This window comes from Salvelinus namaycush, chromosome 17, assembly GCF_016432855.1.
Source record: "Salvelinus namaycush isolate Seneca chromosome 17, SaNama_1.0, whole genome shotgun sequence".
Classification (NCBI taxonomy): domain Eukaryota; kingdom Metazoa; phylum Chordata; class Actinopteri; order Salmoniformes; family Salmonidae; genus Salvelinus; species Salvelinus namaycush.
In genome coordinates, this window is record NC_052323.1 from 31,699,046 (window position 1) to 31,715,525 (window position 16,480).

Genomic DNA, 16,480 nt, shown 5'->3' on the forward strand with positions numbered 1-16,480 from the left:
CTCTGTCAGGTTGGATGGGGAGCGTCGCTGCACAGCTATTTTCAGGTCTCTCCAGAGATGTTCGATCGGGTTCAAGTCCGGGCTCTGGCTGGGCCACTCAAGGACATTCAGAGACTTGTCCCGAAGCCACTCCTGCATTGTCTTGGCTGTGTGGTTAGGGTCTTTGTCCTGTTGGAAGATTAACCTTCGCCCCAGTCTGAGGTCCTGAGCACTCTGGAGCAGGTTTACATCAAGGATCTCTCTGTACTTTGCTTCGTTCATCTTTCTCCCAGTCCCTGCCTCTGAAAAACATCCCCACAGCATGATGCTGCCACCACCATACTTCACCGTAGAGATGGTGCCAGGTTTCCTCCAGATGTAACGCTTGGCATTCAGGCCAAAGAGTTCAATCTTGGTTTCATCAGACCAGAGAATCTTGTTTCTCATGGTCTGAGAGTCCTTTAGGTGCCTTTTGGCAAACTCCAAGTGGGCTGTCGTGTGCTTTTTAACTGAGGAGTGGCTTCTGTCTGGCCACTCTACCATGAAGGCCTGATTGGTGGAGTGCTGCAGAAATGGTTGTCCTTCTGGAATGTTCTCCCATCACCACAGAGGAACTCTGGAGCTCTGTCAGAGTGACCATCGGGTTCTTGGTCACCTCCCTGACCAAGGACCTTCTCCCCCGACTGCTCAGCTTGGCCAAGTGGCTAGCTCTAGGAAGAGTCTTTGTGGTCCCAAACTTCTTCCATTTAAGAATCAATGTGGCCACTGTGTTCTTGGGGACCTTCAATGCTGCAGACTTTTTTTCGTACCTTTCCCTAGATTTGTTGCTCGGCACAATACTGTCTCGGATCTCTACGGACAATTAATTCGACCTGAGAAATTATATAGACAGGTGTGTGCCTTTCCAAATCATGTCCAATTAATATAATTTACCACAGGTGGACTCCCAAGTTCTAGAAACATCTCAATGATGATCAATGGAAACAGGATGTACCTGAGCTCAATTATGAGTCTCATAGCAAAGTGTCTGAATACTAATGTAAATAAGATATTTGTTTTTAGTTTTTTATACATTTGCAAAAATGTCTCAAAACCTGTTCTCACTTTGTCATTTTGGGGTATTGTATGTAGATTGATGTGGATTTATTTAATCCATTTTAGAATAAGGCTGTAACGTAACAAAATGTGGAAAAAGTCAAGGGTCTGAATACTTGTATAAGCTAAACAACATGACTTTATTTGAGGGAACTATTGTGAATAGCCTAACTATCTCACTCAACGCTTTAGCTAGCAAAATAGCATAGAAGCTATTATCTAGCCTGAGGGTCAGCAAACTTGAAATGTGATCATGTGTTTCACTTTGTTTACAAGATATGGTACAAGGTGGCTTACAAGATAAAACAGCATGCATCTAAAATTACATAAAAAAGGAGCTTAGTACACTGTCATAAGCACCACTTTACATTTTAGAAGAAATATCAATGTATAAGTTTTAAAAATATCGATATTTATTGAATTGACTAATAACCATTACAGTACAGTATAAGCAGTGCAATTTATTCCACATACTGGAATACAAAACAAGGATACACATCTGAATGATTCAGTGAAAGTTTCAACCTTCCCAACAGATGGATATTAGGTCCTTCAAAAAACCTGCATCTTTCACAGACATCTTTTTTCATCCTGTGATGACAGGACCACAAGAGCTGGATCAGCACAGTCTTGGGTAACACCTGTCAAAATACATTGGAATTTGATAACCATTAAAACAATTATAAAACCCATGTAGTACCCAGTTAGCTATCCATTGGCACTTTAACCAAAATAGTAATTAACCCTTTATGAGCAAAGAAATGCTGCCCTCCTTAGGCTAAAGACAAAAAACATAAGGAAGTTCCTTTGACTTAAATGAAGCACTGTGAATCAATGAAAATGTGTAGGCCATATCATATGTGTAGGCCATTGTGAACAAAATGCATCTGTAATAAGCAAATTAGTAAACTCACCTTAGTCGTCCCGATGTCATAGACAGAGTTTTCCTCCTTATAGGAACTTGTCCTCATCTTGGTCCAATCGATACCTGGCGATCCTCATTAACCAGCAGGACATAGGAAGAATGTGTCATAATCTATCCATTTCGACAACTCTGTGGAAAGAGAACATTTTTTAAATTGTCATCCAGACATAAAAATGATGTTTCCCGGTGAAGTGGAATAGGCCCAGGACTATTTCAATGATGCATGTATTGTAACAAACCTGATATCTTATGGAAGCATATCCTATGGACTTTCAGCTGGAATTCTAGAGCTCGGAATACCCTGGAGATTCCCATGACATAGAAGACACAGCTAAGGTACCCAGGGTATTTGTTCACCAAGGGCCCGATTCCAACCCAAGTTAAGCACGTGTAAATGGAACATAATTCCCTTTCTATGCACCTCTCTCTATGCGTATTCTGACCTTTAATTTAAGCATGAGAATAGTATTCTATTCACCTGCTATTTGTTTTGGGTGGAGATTGAATAAATGAAGGTGTGGCGGAGGTGTGTCAACAGATACGCTGTATTCTGATCTTAACTTAATTCCACCACTTTTACACGTGAGGAAACCATGAATAAGGTCTAGCAAACCTACAGGTTTCAATTGGAAAAAGCATCCACTTAATTTTTTATTAGAAATAACATTGGACTGTAATTTACAACTTAAGAGCTAGGTAAATGAGTAATCCGTTTGGATAAGGGAATTGTAAATATAAATGACACTCGGTTTAGATATATTTTACCTTATAGTCGCTAGAGACAAATTTAAAACCAGTCATATGGCAGCAAACTGATGCATATCAACTTTCCTACTGTAAAGTTTATAAAATGCTGTGCCATTATGCAGAATTTAAATTGTACGGACTTTGACTTGCAGGGATGACCACTCAAATGTCTTAAATATAGGCTACCCCATCTTTCTCAGTTTCCTACTTCTATCATGTTAAATATCAGCCACTATTAGTATCGATCGTCAGTAGGCCTAATAACACATATTCAACTGCCAATTTACTGTTAGTTCCCTTCAGTTGGTATAACCTACATTATCATTCCATTTAATGATATTGTTTCGTTTACCTTCATTTGCTTCCTCTGTAAATGCCGTCATGACCATGTGGTTGTTGCTGAGGATCATTAGTAACAGTTGATTATATACACTACATGACCAAAAGCATGTGGACACCTGCTCATTGAACATTTCATTCTAAAATCATGGGCATAAATATGGATTTGGTCCCCCCTTTGCTGGTATAACAAACAGCCTCCACTCTTCTGAAAAGGCTTTCCACTTGATGTTGGAACATTGCTGCGGAGACTTGCTTCAATTCAGCCACAAGAGCATTAGTGAGGTCAGACACTGATGTTGGGCAATTAGGACTGACTCGCAGTCAGCGTTCCAATTCATCCCAAAGGTGTTCGATGAGGTTGAGGTCAGGGTTCTGTGCAAGCCAGTCAAGTTCTTCCACACCGATCTTGACAAACCATTTCTGTATGGACCTCGCTTTGTGCACGGTGGCATTGTCATGCTGAAACAGGAAAGGGCATTCCCCAAACTGTTGCCCCAAAGCTGGAAGCACAGAATCGACAAGAATGTCATTATATGATTTAGCGTTAAGATTTAATTTCACTGGAACTAAGGGGCCTAGATCGAACCATGAAAAACAGCCCCAGACCATTATTCCTCCACCACCAAACTTTACAGTTGGCACTATGCATTCGGGCAGGTAACGTTCTCCTGGCATCCGCCAAACCCAGATGCGTCCGTCGGACTGCCAGATGGTGAAGCATGATTCATCACTCCAGAGAACACGTTTCCACTGCTCCAGAGTCCAATGGCGGTGAGCTTTACACAACTCCAGCCGACGATTGGCATTGTGCATGGTGATCTTAGGCTTGTGTGCAGCTGCTCGGCCATGGAAACCCATTTAATGAAGCTCCCAACGAACAGTTATTGTGCTGAAGTTGCTTCCAGAAGCAGTTTGGAACTCGGTGAGTGTTGCAACAGAAGACAATTTTTATGCGTGACACGCTTCAGCACTCAGCGGTCCTATTCTGTGAGCTTGTGTGGCCTACCACTTCGCGGCTGAGCCGTTGTTGCTCCTAGACGTTTCCACTTCACAGTAACAGCACTTACAGATGACCGGGGCAGCTCTAGCAGGGCAGAAATTTGACAAACTGACTTGTTGGAAAAGTGGCATCCTATGACGCTGCCACGTTGAAAGTGACTGAGCTCTTCAGTAAGGCCATTCTATTGCCAATATTTGTCTATGGAGATTGCATGGCTGTGTGCTCGATTTTACACACCTGCCAGCAACGGGTGTGGTTGAAATAGCCGAATCCACTCATTTGAAGGGGTGTCCACATACTTTTGTGTGTATACATACAGTTGAAGTCGGAAGTTTACCTACACTTTGGTTCAAGTCATTAAAACTCGTTTTTCAACCACTACACAAATGTCTTGTTAACAAACTATAGTATTGGCAAGTCAGTTAGGACATCTACTTTGTGCATGACAAGTCATTTTTCCAACAATTGTTTACAGACAGATTATTTCACTTATAACTCACTGTATCACAATTCCAGTGGGTCAGATGATTACATACACTAAGTTGAGTGTGCCTTTAAACAGCTTGGAAAATTCCAGAAAACGTCATGGCTTTAGAAGCTTCTGATAGGCTAATTGACATCATTTGAGTCAACTGGAGGTGTACCTGTGGATGTATTTCAAGGCCTACCTTCATACTCAGTGCCTCTTTGCTTGACATCATGGGAAAGTCAAAAGAAATCAGCCAAGACCTCAGAAAAAAAATTGTAGATCTCCACAAGTCTGGTTCATCATTGGGAGCAATTTCCAAACGCCTGAAGGTACCACGTTCATCTGTACAAACAATAGTGCGCAAGTATAAACCCCATGGGACCACGCAGCCGTCATACCGCTCAGGAAGGAGACGCGTTCTGTCTCCTAGAGATAAACGTACTTTGGTGTGAAAAGTGCCAATCAATCCCAGAACAACAGCAAAGGACCTTGTGAAGATGCTGGAGGAAACAAGTACAAAAGTATCTATATCCACAGTAAAACGAGTCCTATATCGACATAACCTGAAAGGCCGCTCAGCAAGGAAAAAGCCACTGCTCCAAAACCTCCATAAAAAAGCCAGACTACGGTTTGCAACTGCACATGGGGACAAAGATCGTACTTTTTTGAGAAATATCCTCTGGTCTGATTAAACAAAAATGGAACTGTTTAGCCATAATGACCATTGTTATGCTTGGAGGAAAAAGGGGGAGGCTTGCAAGCCGAATAACCCCATCCCAACCGTGCAGCACAGGGGTGGCAGCATCATGTTGTGGGGGTGCTTTGCTGCAGGAGGGACTGGTGCACTTCACAAAATAGATGACATCATGACGGAGGAAAATGATGTGGATATATTGAAGCAACATCTCATGAGATCAGTCAGGAAGTTAAAGCTTGGTCACAAATGGGTCTTCCAAATTATACAATGAACCCGAGCATACTTCCAAAGTTGTGGCAAAATGGCTTAAGGACAACAAAGTCAAGGTATTGGAGTGGCCATCAAAAGCCCTGACCTCAATCCTATAGAAAATTTGTGGGCAGAACTGAAAAAGAGTGTGCGAGCAAGGAGGCCTTACATACCTGACTCAGTTACACCAGCTCTATCAGGAGAAATAGGCCAAAATTCACCCAACTTATTGTGGGAAGCTTGCGGAAGGCTACCCGAAACATTTGATCAAAGTTAAACAATTTAAAGGCAATGCTACCAAGTACTAATTGAGTGTATGTAAACTTCTGACCCACTGGGAATGTGATGAAAGAAATAAAAGCTGAAAGAAATAATTCTCTCTACTCTTATTCTGACATTTCACATTCTTAAAATAAAGTGGTGATCCTAACTGACCTAAGACAGGGCATTTTTACTATGATTAAATGTCAGGAATTGTGAAAAACTGAGTTTAAATGTATGTAGGTGTATGTAAACTTCCACTTCAACTGTATATATAACATGTAGGCTAATTAAATCGTTATGGAGCATAGCGCAGACCAAGCCATAACAGTTTCAACCCAACAAATGGCAGAACACTTGGCTGTATCACAGTTCAATGGTTAGTGCAGGCAATCGATAAGGGTATAACCTACTATTGTACACTATTCTCCCTAATATAATGTGCTTGAATTAAATGTATTAGGAACCACACCTGCAAAGGCTGTTGCACACCTTCATAAGGTAAGTCTGAATACCAGCTACTGAGAAGTGCGTAGGAAAGTCATGGTGTAAGAAAGGCGTCATTTCCTAAGTCGGAATCGGGCCCGTAGAGCTTTGGAACAGAGCTCTAGCATTAATTTCATGGAGGAATAAAGACATTCTGGATGTAATACATATATGTTCCAAGACAGAAATATAGTCTATTCATTACTCTACCAAATCTGATTGATTTAATATATTTTTGGGGGCCTAAGAGCTACTTGAATATCAAAACATGAGTGGCTAGCAAATCCAATTAGTATAAAGAATATTCATCAAAATCTAGGAATTAATTTTAAGGTGCTTAAAGAACAAACCCTGATAACGTTTTCTGTACCACAGCAGGTTACTTACTGTTGTTTCATACCCTAAGTTTTACCTGATTTAATTCAAAGTACTTAAGGTCTAATTCATTTCTATATAGAAGGGTTTATTAGATGGATATATTACACACAGTTTACTGAAAAACAATAAGTTTAACTCTGTTCACCAAAAATACACAAGACAGAAGCATAAAGATATATCCTTGTTACTGAAGTCTTTCTGGTTCTACTGTAAAATAGAAACGCTGGAAAGCTTAGATTACATCTGTTTACAGAATTTGAAGTAGTTGAGAAGTGAGAATATGTTAATGGTTAACAACTATAACATAATGATCATAGTAATGTTACAATTATTTTATATTCAAACTAAATGGGAATCACAAATCAAACACTACAACAAATAGCCTATATTTCAGTAACAGCAGTGAACCTTGAATACTTAAAAAGTGTGACCTAGTCCTTATAGTCCAAAATAAATAATGTGTGGAGATTTCCCTTTGAAACCAAATGGTATTGGGCAGATATGTCATATACTTTGGTATAGTGCAGGGGCAAGTAAGAAATGTATGGGCAAAATAACTTAAGTTACCTTTAAACTACTTAGATGCAGAAAAGGACGCCATCAAGTTCACTACATGGCTAAGTCAAACAAGGGGTCCCAAATTAATAACACTCCAACTTAAATACAAATATTTTTAAACAAAATGTAATTTAGTTACAACACATTAAAGCAAATATAACAATCTAGGATAACAAGCAGACGTATTAACTTAATTTTAACAGCATCTTGGCAAAATACAAACAGTGGTCCACTGCTCAAAATAAAAGAATCCAAAGGAGTAGTCCTATTACTTGTGGTGGATGGACAATGGCCATTTAGAGCTAAGTTATGAGAACTTTGGAGTGATGACATCTGCCTCCTAGAGCTCAGTAGTTGCTATGGGGTGAAGACATCTGCCTTCTAGAGAGATCTGTAGTTGCTATGGAGGTGAAGGTCTCCTAGAGAAATGTTGTTGCTATGAAGGTGGAGACATCTGCAGTTGCTATGAAGGTGGAGACATCTGCCCCCAAGATAATCTGTAGTTAGTTGCTAGATGGCCCTAACGTTGCCTATTTGGGTCAGCCTTGAATAGAGAATACTGTAGTAACTTTCCTGTCTGAACCACTTGGGCTCAGTGTTCAGTCACTCTCGTACCATTATAGAACGCTTGGTGGGAACTATGTTATGAAGGTGTAATCATTTTTGCTAAGGGAACGAGGCTGCTTTGAGTAAGATTTGCTGGAGCTCTAGTATGCGCCATCGTACCCCCCCCTGCCGTAACCACCACCACCTCGGGTGTAAGGTGCGCTGCTTCTGCCCGAGTAATTACCTTTCATGGGGCCATAATTAGATGACTGCTCGCTATAGCCAGCTCCAAAATCACTGTAGCCGTTCCCACCGTAGCCACCCATTTGGTCACCATAGCTTCCCCCGTAGCCTCCACTGTACCCCACGCCGTATCCACCGTCACTGCCTCCATAACCTCCTCCATAGCCACCACCGTATCCATTTTGAAACCTTCCTCCCCTCCCGCCACGGGTGCCAGCAGCCTGCATTTCTTGCTTGGTGAGGGCTTTTTTCACCTCTACTTTATGGCCATTTATATGGTGGAACTTCAGTACCACCGCTTTGTCGGCAGAATCATAATCTTCGAAATAAACAAAACCAAACCCCCTCTTCTTACCAGTTTGATTATCGCTAATAACCTCGGCCTTCTCGATAGTACCGAACTGAGAGAAGTACTCGTTCAGATGTCCATCCTCTATGTCTTCTTTCAGACCCCCGATAAATATTTTCTTAACCTTGGCCAGAGCCTCAGGTTTTCCCGCATCTTCACGTGCCACTGCTCTTTTCAGTTCAACATTGTTGCCATCCAGGGCATGAGGACGCGCGGACATTGCAGCGTCTGCCTCATCAGCAGTAGCATAGGTTACAAACCCAAAACAGCGAGACCGCTGTAGTTGCTGGTTCTGAACAACTACGCAGTCGGTTAGCTGGCCATACTGTTCAAAGTGTTTACGAAGACCACCGTCAGTGGTGTGAACATTTAGTCCACCAATGAAGAGCTTGCAGAGTTGATTTTCCATCTCGCTTTGATGCAATTTATCTGGTTATGTCAACGCATAGACTTTTGACAGTGCTTCTCTTGGCGTCTAAAATGGCGGATGTAGACAAATGGTTGGCGTCGACGTAATGCTTACACGTCTACGAGCCTCCTAGGGGCGAGCTATTGTAAATTGTAGTTCTGAGTTAATCATTCTAGCAAAAAAGTTCCCCATTTTACAGGTTTCCATAATCGTAAGGACCTAATGATTGGGCACATTGGAATAAAATTTGAACAGGACAAACTAGAATACAATCGTATGGACTAGTTTACATTTGGCAAGGTATGCAGCAAGAAAAAAGTTGTGTTGAAAGGTTTTATAAACTGGGTGGATCAAGCCCTGACTGGCTGACAGCCATGGTATATCAGACAACAGAGTGCCTGGATACAGCCCTTAGCCATGGTATATTGGCCATATACCACACCCCTCCGTGCCTTATTGCTTAAGTATATCCAACGTACTGGAGAAAAATAACAATCCTCACTGCTATCCAAACAAACTAGGTGTCAGACAACCAAAAATCCCACATTGATTCAGATAGACCTAGTATTAGAAAAGACATCCCTTGGTAGTGTAACGGTCTTGCCACCAATCATGTTTCTCACTCCTCCCTCAAGGAGGACTGGTTGTAGACAGCGTAACATAGGACATTCTGGAAGGTCTGAAACAATTTTTTTATGAATGTAGGCCAGTTTCACACAAAATGCCATAGGGTTAAATTGACAACATTAAAAACTTTATTACAGGCAAAGGAGTGAGACTCAAGAGTCAACTAATTCAGGATTTTAGTAACATTCCACAACTGCATTGATTTACAAGGTATTGAACAGCACATATTGGACGGAGAAAAGCATTAGGAGGTAACCATTAAAAACAATAACCATAGTTCTTTAAATTCCTCAAAACACTTGTCACGAAATGTTATGATCTTAAACCACTCAAGCATTCATGAAGACTGCTTTCAACTCCATTAATACCCCTGAGTTTCATGTTGCAAAGCAATTTGACTTGTTATTAACCTTGCTGGTACTAAGGACAGAGCACAGGTGTCAAACTCATTCCACAGAAGGCCGAGTGTCTTCGCTCCTCCCTTGTACTTGATGAATTAAGGTCACTAATTAGTAAGGAACTCCCCACACTGAAGCCTAGGGCGTAATTGAAAGGGGGGAAAAAGCTGCAAACACTAGACCCTCCATGGAACAAGTTTGACATCTGACATACAGTATCATAGGAAAGTCTTGAAGCACGGACGTTAACTACAATTTAATACAAAAAAAATGTTTAAAGAATCACGAAACTACATCGACAAGTCAGAAAGTTGAACTGGTAACAAAGTCCATAATGTCTTTAGTAACGCCGCCTAGGGACAATGGTGTAGTCCAGATGGAGGGAGTAGAATAGGGGTTAAATCAGGGTGGGTGAGGGGCGCGAGTCCTTTTTATTGGAGCAACAAAGAAATAGGGCACTCTGGCCCGTGTGTGTAAATTCAGTTCATTGAATCAGAAATTATGAACATTTCAAATTGGGGTTGAGAGGTAAACGGTGTCTAATAACCACCATATCCACCCCTGCCATAGCCACCGGCACCTCCACGGGAGTACGGTGCAGCGCTCCTGCCTGAATAGCTACCCCCCTTCATTGCACCATAACCGGAAGACTGCTGACCATAATCTCCGCCAAAGTCATTGTAACCGTTCCCACCATAACTGCCCCCCATTTGATCGCCATAACCTCCTCCGTATCCCCCTTGGTTACCGTAACCACCTCCGTTGCCGTATCCTCCACCGTAGCCGCCATCGTTTCCTCCATAGCCACCGCCATAGCTGCCGTAGCCGCCACCTCTTCCGCCGTCGTAGCCATTTTGAGAACCCCTCATTCCTCTCCCACCCCGGCCACCACGACCACCGGCTGACTGCATCTCTTGTTTGGTGAGGGCCTTCTTCACCTCCACTTTGTGTCCATTGATGGTGTGGAACTTCAGCACTACCGCTTTGTCGGCAGAGTCATTATCTTCGAAGTAGACAAAGCCGAATCCCCTTTTTTTGAAAGTCTCTTTGTCGCTGATGACTTCGGCCTTCTCAATTGCGCCAAACTGAGAGAAATAATCATTCAAATGTTCGTCTTCAATGTCGTCTTTCAGCCCACCAATAAATATTTTCTTTACTTTGGCGAGTGCCTCTGGCCTACCAGCATCTTCCCGTGCAACGGCCCTTTTTAACTCCACGTTGGTACCATCGACGACATGTGGCCTGGCGGCCATGGCTGCGTCGGCCTCCTCCGCACTTGAGTAGGTTACAAAGCCGAAACAGCGAGACCTTTGTAGCTGCTGGTTCTGGACCACTACGCAGTCGGTTAACTGGCCGTACTGCTCGAAATGTTGACGAAGGCCATCGTCTGTAGTCTCGACGTTCAAGCCACCGACAAACAGTTTGCAAAGTTGGTTCGTCATGATTACCAGCAGAGTTGTTTTACAGCAAATAAAATGTAACCTGACAAAATCGCATCGCTTTAAAAGAAGCTACCGGCGACGCAATGACGTCTGGCGTAGGTTTGGAAATACGTCAACAGTTCTGATTGGTTGTTCCACTCAAATCCCACCTCATTTTATTCAAATTGCCGTTCTCATAATTTGTAAATGCATCCTTCTCGTTTCATACAATCTCTTCATATGTAATGATCTGAATATCCATTATCTACCTAGCTTTCACTAATCCAGGTCTTTATTCACATCAGTACTCTGGTCATTTCAGTGTCCATTCATGTCAGTTCTGTTCTAGCACATGACACTGCTGTGCGCATTCAAAGCAGTATTGATGCCAATGATTTTTGGCTCCTCATTTGTGGACGACCTTTCATTCCGTACTACATCTGTTACTCCTTTGTTCCCCCTAACCATTAAAAAAGACTGGCATTGAACATTCAAGTGTAAAAAAAAATAATCGGCAACTTGAATACATTCAGCAGACACTTATCTAGAACTAACAGTAAGCAGTAATAGCATACCTTTTTCATACTGGTCCACTGTAGGAATTGAACCCAAAACCCTGGCTGTTTGAAGCACCATGCTCTACCAACTGAGCCACACGGATTTAATGTGAGTGTGAAGAAAGATATGAATACATTACAGGATGTGCAGATAATCCTGGCAGTGCACAGCAGGCCACAATGCTGCTGAATTTGCATATAGAAATGTATCTTTTGCTAAAAATGTACCGTATGGTGTCCATCTTACCTATTCAGTCAGGATTGAGGCATAACACTACAGATGCCATGCAATATGGGTCCATTTCAACATTAAGTGGCTTTTGAGATCTGAAAACATCTGCCTAAATTTAATTTACCGGTTATAGTACAAGTAAATGTTCAATAACTGCATGGAGACAGGCAGCCCAATTCAGATCACTCACTTTGACCTGCATCTTTGGAGTTCAGAGGTTAAGATTCACTGTACCTGGCACAACTATTAAACTAAGCTGACTGCTCAAAATAGCAAATTAGTGGACTAATGGAATTGGGCTGCATGTCCAAAGTTCAGTAAATGTAACTTGAACATTTGAAGAGTTATAGAGTGCAATCCAAAGGCAAAAACTACCATGCAACAATATTCCCCTTCAAACCCATTGCACATGTCCCAATAAAACAATGTAAATCTTTAAAAAAATAGTTTTATTACAATTGCAGCAAATTAAAAGCATAGCACACCAACGCCATCATTGGTGTCCATTTTCCATAGTATGCAATGATCTAACATTTATGACCAACTTCCCTACAACTGGTAAGAACAGAATAAGTACTCAATTACATCACCCTCCTAGATTGACTAGAATAAACCCACTGGCAATCATTGAAACCTGGTAAATACAATAAAGATTTTAATGCACACATTAGGCAGAATGTCCAGGGGTTCCACCCATGGTAGTGGGACAGCCTTAACTGCAATCCCTCAGTCCTGAAGGAAACCAAGGCCTTGCCAGATTGGTGTCCTGGCAGTCAGGTCACCATGGCTACCTGGAGGAGAGAGGAAAGGGGTAAAGAATGAGACAGTGCAGATAAATACATCAAGCCAAGTCAGGAGGTAACACCATGTGCCATTCCATATATTTGCATTAATGTAGGAAGTGCACTTAGTCTCCTCAGACCATTATTTTAGATTTAGGACCAAGTAAGTGCAGTAAAATCCCCTCTTAAAAGATGCATAAGGCCAAAGACCAACTACTGATAAATGCAAAAAACTATCAATAAATTAATCCTAATCAGTACAGTTGAGTACCATTTCAAATCCATATCTTTAATACTTGACCAACACATAGTGAAGACAGTTTGATTTACATACCTAGTTTGCTGATGTGATCCTAAAGAGATATTTCAGAGTCCTATGACAATCGACCCCAGGTATAGAACAGGGTCCCTGTATAAAGTCAAACTGCTACTGCTATGTTGACGTACTTGGATAACAGTATGAACACCTAAATGTAGGAATCAAAGATAAATATGAGAGCCCTCAGGTCCACAAGTTAAAAGCCAGTTAACTTTATGGAACAATTTGTTATTGCCAACCAACAAAGCCTCCATGCATTGGCCATGGGCAAACTTAACTGCAATCCATTCTTCACCCCCTTAGCTGGGAAGAGCAATGGAAGAAATGCCATGAAGCTAATATTAAATATATTAAAATAAGTCACATAATATAACCAATCAGAAGTGGACTTAGAGGGACAGTTCGGGATTTTGACGAGGCCCATTACTTCCCCAGGAAGATGAACTTGTAGATGCCATTTATATGCACCTGCGTGCAGTTTGAAGGAAGTATTGGCGCTCGAAAGTACTAACTTCCCCTCATACTGGACGCTGATGATTACAAATGGTATACATTGATTTGACTTTGGGGAAGTGGATAAAGCTATGTCAAAAACCCGAACTATTCATTTAAGACATCCTGGTAAAATGAGTAAAATAACTAAGTTTGTTTAACTTTTTATTTAAAATGAACATACATATGCATACCAATGCTTAACAATTGTAGTTTGATCTTCAGACAGATTATACAATATACATGAGATATTGCTGAAGTAAATGAAAGGAACATTAAGCTGATAGCGGACGCTATGTGTGTTGGGAAATTACTGTGACGTACTTCGTTGATTTACAAAACATTGTCAAGAATGAAACGTTTAAACTGGATCCGCCCCACCACCTAAGCGTCACCTAAAACCTATAGGCTAGTAGTGGATAGAATACAAATTTACATCAGAGTCATAGCTAATAAATACAACTCCATAGCACATGCGTCCCATTCCCCAAACATTGAAAAAAAGATTAGATCCCTGGGAAATTCGGAACTAATTGCTTAAAATGTAGATAAGAGAAAATATAGTATCAAACAAAACAATCCTTGACTAAACTCAAAAACGAATGTACGCAAAACTAAAAAAAAAAAAAAAAAAAAGCAAGCCAACTAACGACAGCTACACGCCCTCAACTTGGAACAAATGATAAATGGGTTTTGCAATCGAACTTTTCCTACAGCAACAGCTGGTCGTGCTAATCAGGTTCTGGGTCGGAAGTCATCTTCCTACCTGTTTGGTTTTGAGGTCTTCTTAATGATTAGGTTTCACAGTGTCGGCATTTTGCCAGTACTTTATGGCAGATGCCCGATGACTGATTTTTTTTAGTTCGGTTTGAGGTCGTCCGATCCGACGGTTGAGGGTGTAAAAGACATTTCTTTGCAAATAGTCTGTCGTAGCAACGGGTTTAGTAGCCGCCATAAGCCCCTCTGTTGTAGCCACCCGCACCGCCTCTGGGGGCGTATGGAGCGGGGCTCCTACCGGCATAGTTGCTGGCCCCTTTCATGGGCCCATACCCGGAGGACTGCTGGCTGTACCCACTGCCAAAGTCACTGTAGCCATTGCCGCCACCATAACCTCCCATCTGGTCGCCGTAGCCACCTCCGTAACTTGCGCCTCCATAACCACCGCCATAGCCTCCACTTCCGTAGCCGCCGCCATAACCGCCGCTATTGCCTCCATAGCCCCCACCGAAACCGCCCCCGTAGCTGTCGTAACCACCTCTGCCGCCACCGAAGCCATTTTGTCCTCCTCTCATGCCTCTCCCCCCTCTTCCACCCCTGCCGCCACCACCAGCTTGCATCTCCTGCTTGGTGAGGGCTTTCTTCACTTCCACCTTGTGCCCATTGATGGTGTGGAACTTTACAACCACTGCCTTGTCGGCCGAGTCGTTATCTGTGAAGTGAACAAAGCCGAAACCCCTTTTCTTTCCGGTTTCCTTCTCCGCGATTACTTCGGCCTTCTCGATCTCGCCGAACTGGGAAAAATAATCATTCAGATGTTCATCTTCGATGTCGTCTTTCAGTCCACCGATGAATATTTTCTTGACCTTGGCGAGTGCCTCGGGTTTTCCAGCATCTTCACGAGCGACCGCTCTTTTCAACTCCACGTTGGTGCCATCAACGACATGTGGCCTAGCCGCCATTGCTGCATCGGCCTCCTCCCCGCTCGAGTAGGTAACAAAGCCGAAACAGCGGGACCTCTGTAGCTGCTTATTCACAACCACAACGCAGTCGGTCAGTTGACCATACTGCTCAAAATGCTTGCGGAGCCCGTCATCGTCGGTATCTACGTTCAATCCACCGACAAAAAGTTTGCAAAGTTGATTTGCGGCGTCCATTTCTTGACAGAAAATACTGCGTAGCTAGCTCGACAGAAAACCTGTATCAGCAAAGCTTGGAGGTAGGGAAATGGCGTCCAGGCCGTATTTATAACAAAGTTATAGTGTGACGTCAGACTACAGCAACATCACCGTTACGCCCCTGACATTGGAGTTGTCAGGGGCGTAGGTTGAAGCAAAATGCTGCGCAGATTATCGGATCTGTAGATCACGTCAACTTCCAAAGTACTCCTTTCAATTTAATTCATATACAGGGAGGATTAGCGAATTTACGCAGCCCCTAGTCACCCGTTGATCGTTGTGAATAAACTGATCATCTTTTGTTCTTTTGAGGGTTGGAAAGTAATTTTGGAAATAAAGTTTATTTTAATTGTATAATTTAGTATCTTACTTATATCTGTAGAACTTAACTTTGTTGTGATTTTTTATTTATTTTTTATTTTATTTAACTAGGCAAGTCAGTTAAGAACAAATTCTTATTTACAATGACAGCCAACCAAAAGGCAAAAAGCCTCCTGCGGGGACAGGGGCCTCGGATTAAAATAAATAAATACAATATTAATTTAGGACAAAACACACATCACAACAAGAAAGACAACACAACACTACATAAAGAGAGACCTAGACAACAACATAGCAAGGCAGCAACACATGACAACACAGCATGGTAGCAACATAACAACAACAACATGGTACAAACATTATTGGGCACAGTCAACAGCACAAAGGTCAAGAAGGTAGACACACAAAGCAGTGAATTTCGACCGCCCATTCACATACTTTACGCAAATTCCCCTCCTTGTATAACCCTACCTACATGTATAAATTACCTGACTAACCTGTACCCCTGCACATTGACTCGGTACCGGTACCCCCTGTAATATAGCCTCGTTATTGTTATTTTGTTGTGTTACTTTTTTATTAGTATTTTATCTTTTACTTTAGTTTATTTAGTAAATATTTTCTTAACTCTATTTCTTGAACTGCATTGTTGGTTAAGGGCTTGTAAGTTAGCATTTCACGGTAATGTCTACACCTGTTGAAT

General features: G+C 42.0%; 3 protein-coding genes across 4 annotated transcripts; all 3 read right to left on the bottom strand.

Moving 5' to 3' along the window:
* Positions 1-1,185: 1,185 nt before the first annotated feature.
* LOC120062538 (heterogeneous nuclear ribonucleoprotein A0-like) lies at positions 1,186-8,819 on the bottom strand. Its single transcript, XM_039012588.1, has 3 exons — positions 7,977-8,819; positions 1,989-2,128; positions 1,186-1,715 (listed from the first exon to the last, which is right to left on the bottom strand). The coding sequence occupies exons 1-2, from the start codon at positions 8,731-8,733 to the stop codon at positions 2,076-2,078; spliced, it is 810 nt and encodes a 269-aa protein (XP_038868516.1). The 5' UTR covers positions 8,734-8,819; the 3' UTR covers positions 1,186-1,715; positions 1,989-2,075.
* A 646-nt stretch (positions 8,820-9,465) lies between these two features.
* LOC120062540 (heterogeneous nuclear ribonucleoprotein A0-like) lies at positions 9,466-11,253 on the bottom strand. The gene has a single exon (XM_039012589.1). It carries the CDS (start codon positions 11,198-11,200, stop codon positions 10,298-10,300), a length of 903 nt encoding a protein of 300 aa, XP_038868517.1. The 5' UTR covers positions 11,201-11,253; the 3' UTR covers positions 9,466-10,297.
* Positions 11,254-12,400: 1,147 nt separating this feature from the next.
* On the bottom strand, positions 12,401-15,511 carry LOC120062541 (heterogeneous nuclear ribonucleoprotein A0-like). 2 transcript variants are annotated; one of them, XM_039012591.1, is made up of 2 exons: positions 14,328-15,511; positions 12,401-12,759 (listed from the first exon to the last, which is right to left on the bottom strand). In XM_039012591.1, the coding sequence occupies exon 1, from the start codon at positions 15,433-15,435 to the stop codon at positions 14,503-14,505; it is 933 nt and encodes a 310-aa protein (XP_038868519.1). In that variant the 5' UTR covers positions 15,436-15,511; the 3' UTR covers positions 12,401-12,759; positions 14,328-14,502. The 2 variants fall into 2 exon arrangements, with proteins under 2 accessions (XP_038868519.1, XP_038868518.1); XM_039012590.1 differs by having other exon boundaries at positions 13,085-15,511.
* Between the last annotated feature and the right edge of the window lie 969 nt (positions 15,512-16,480).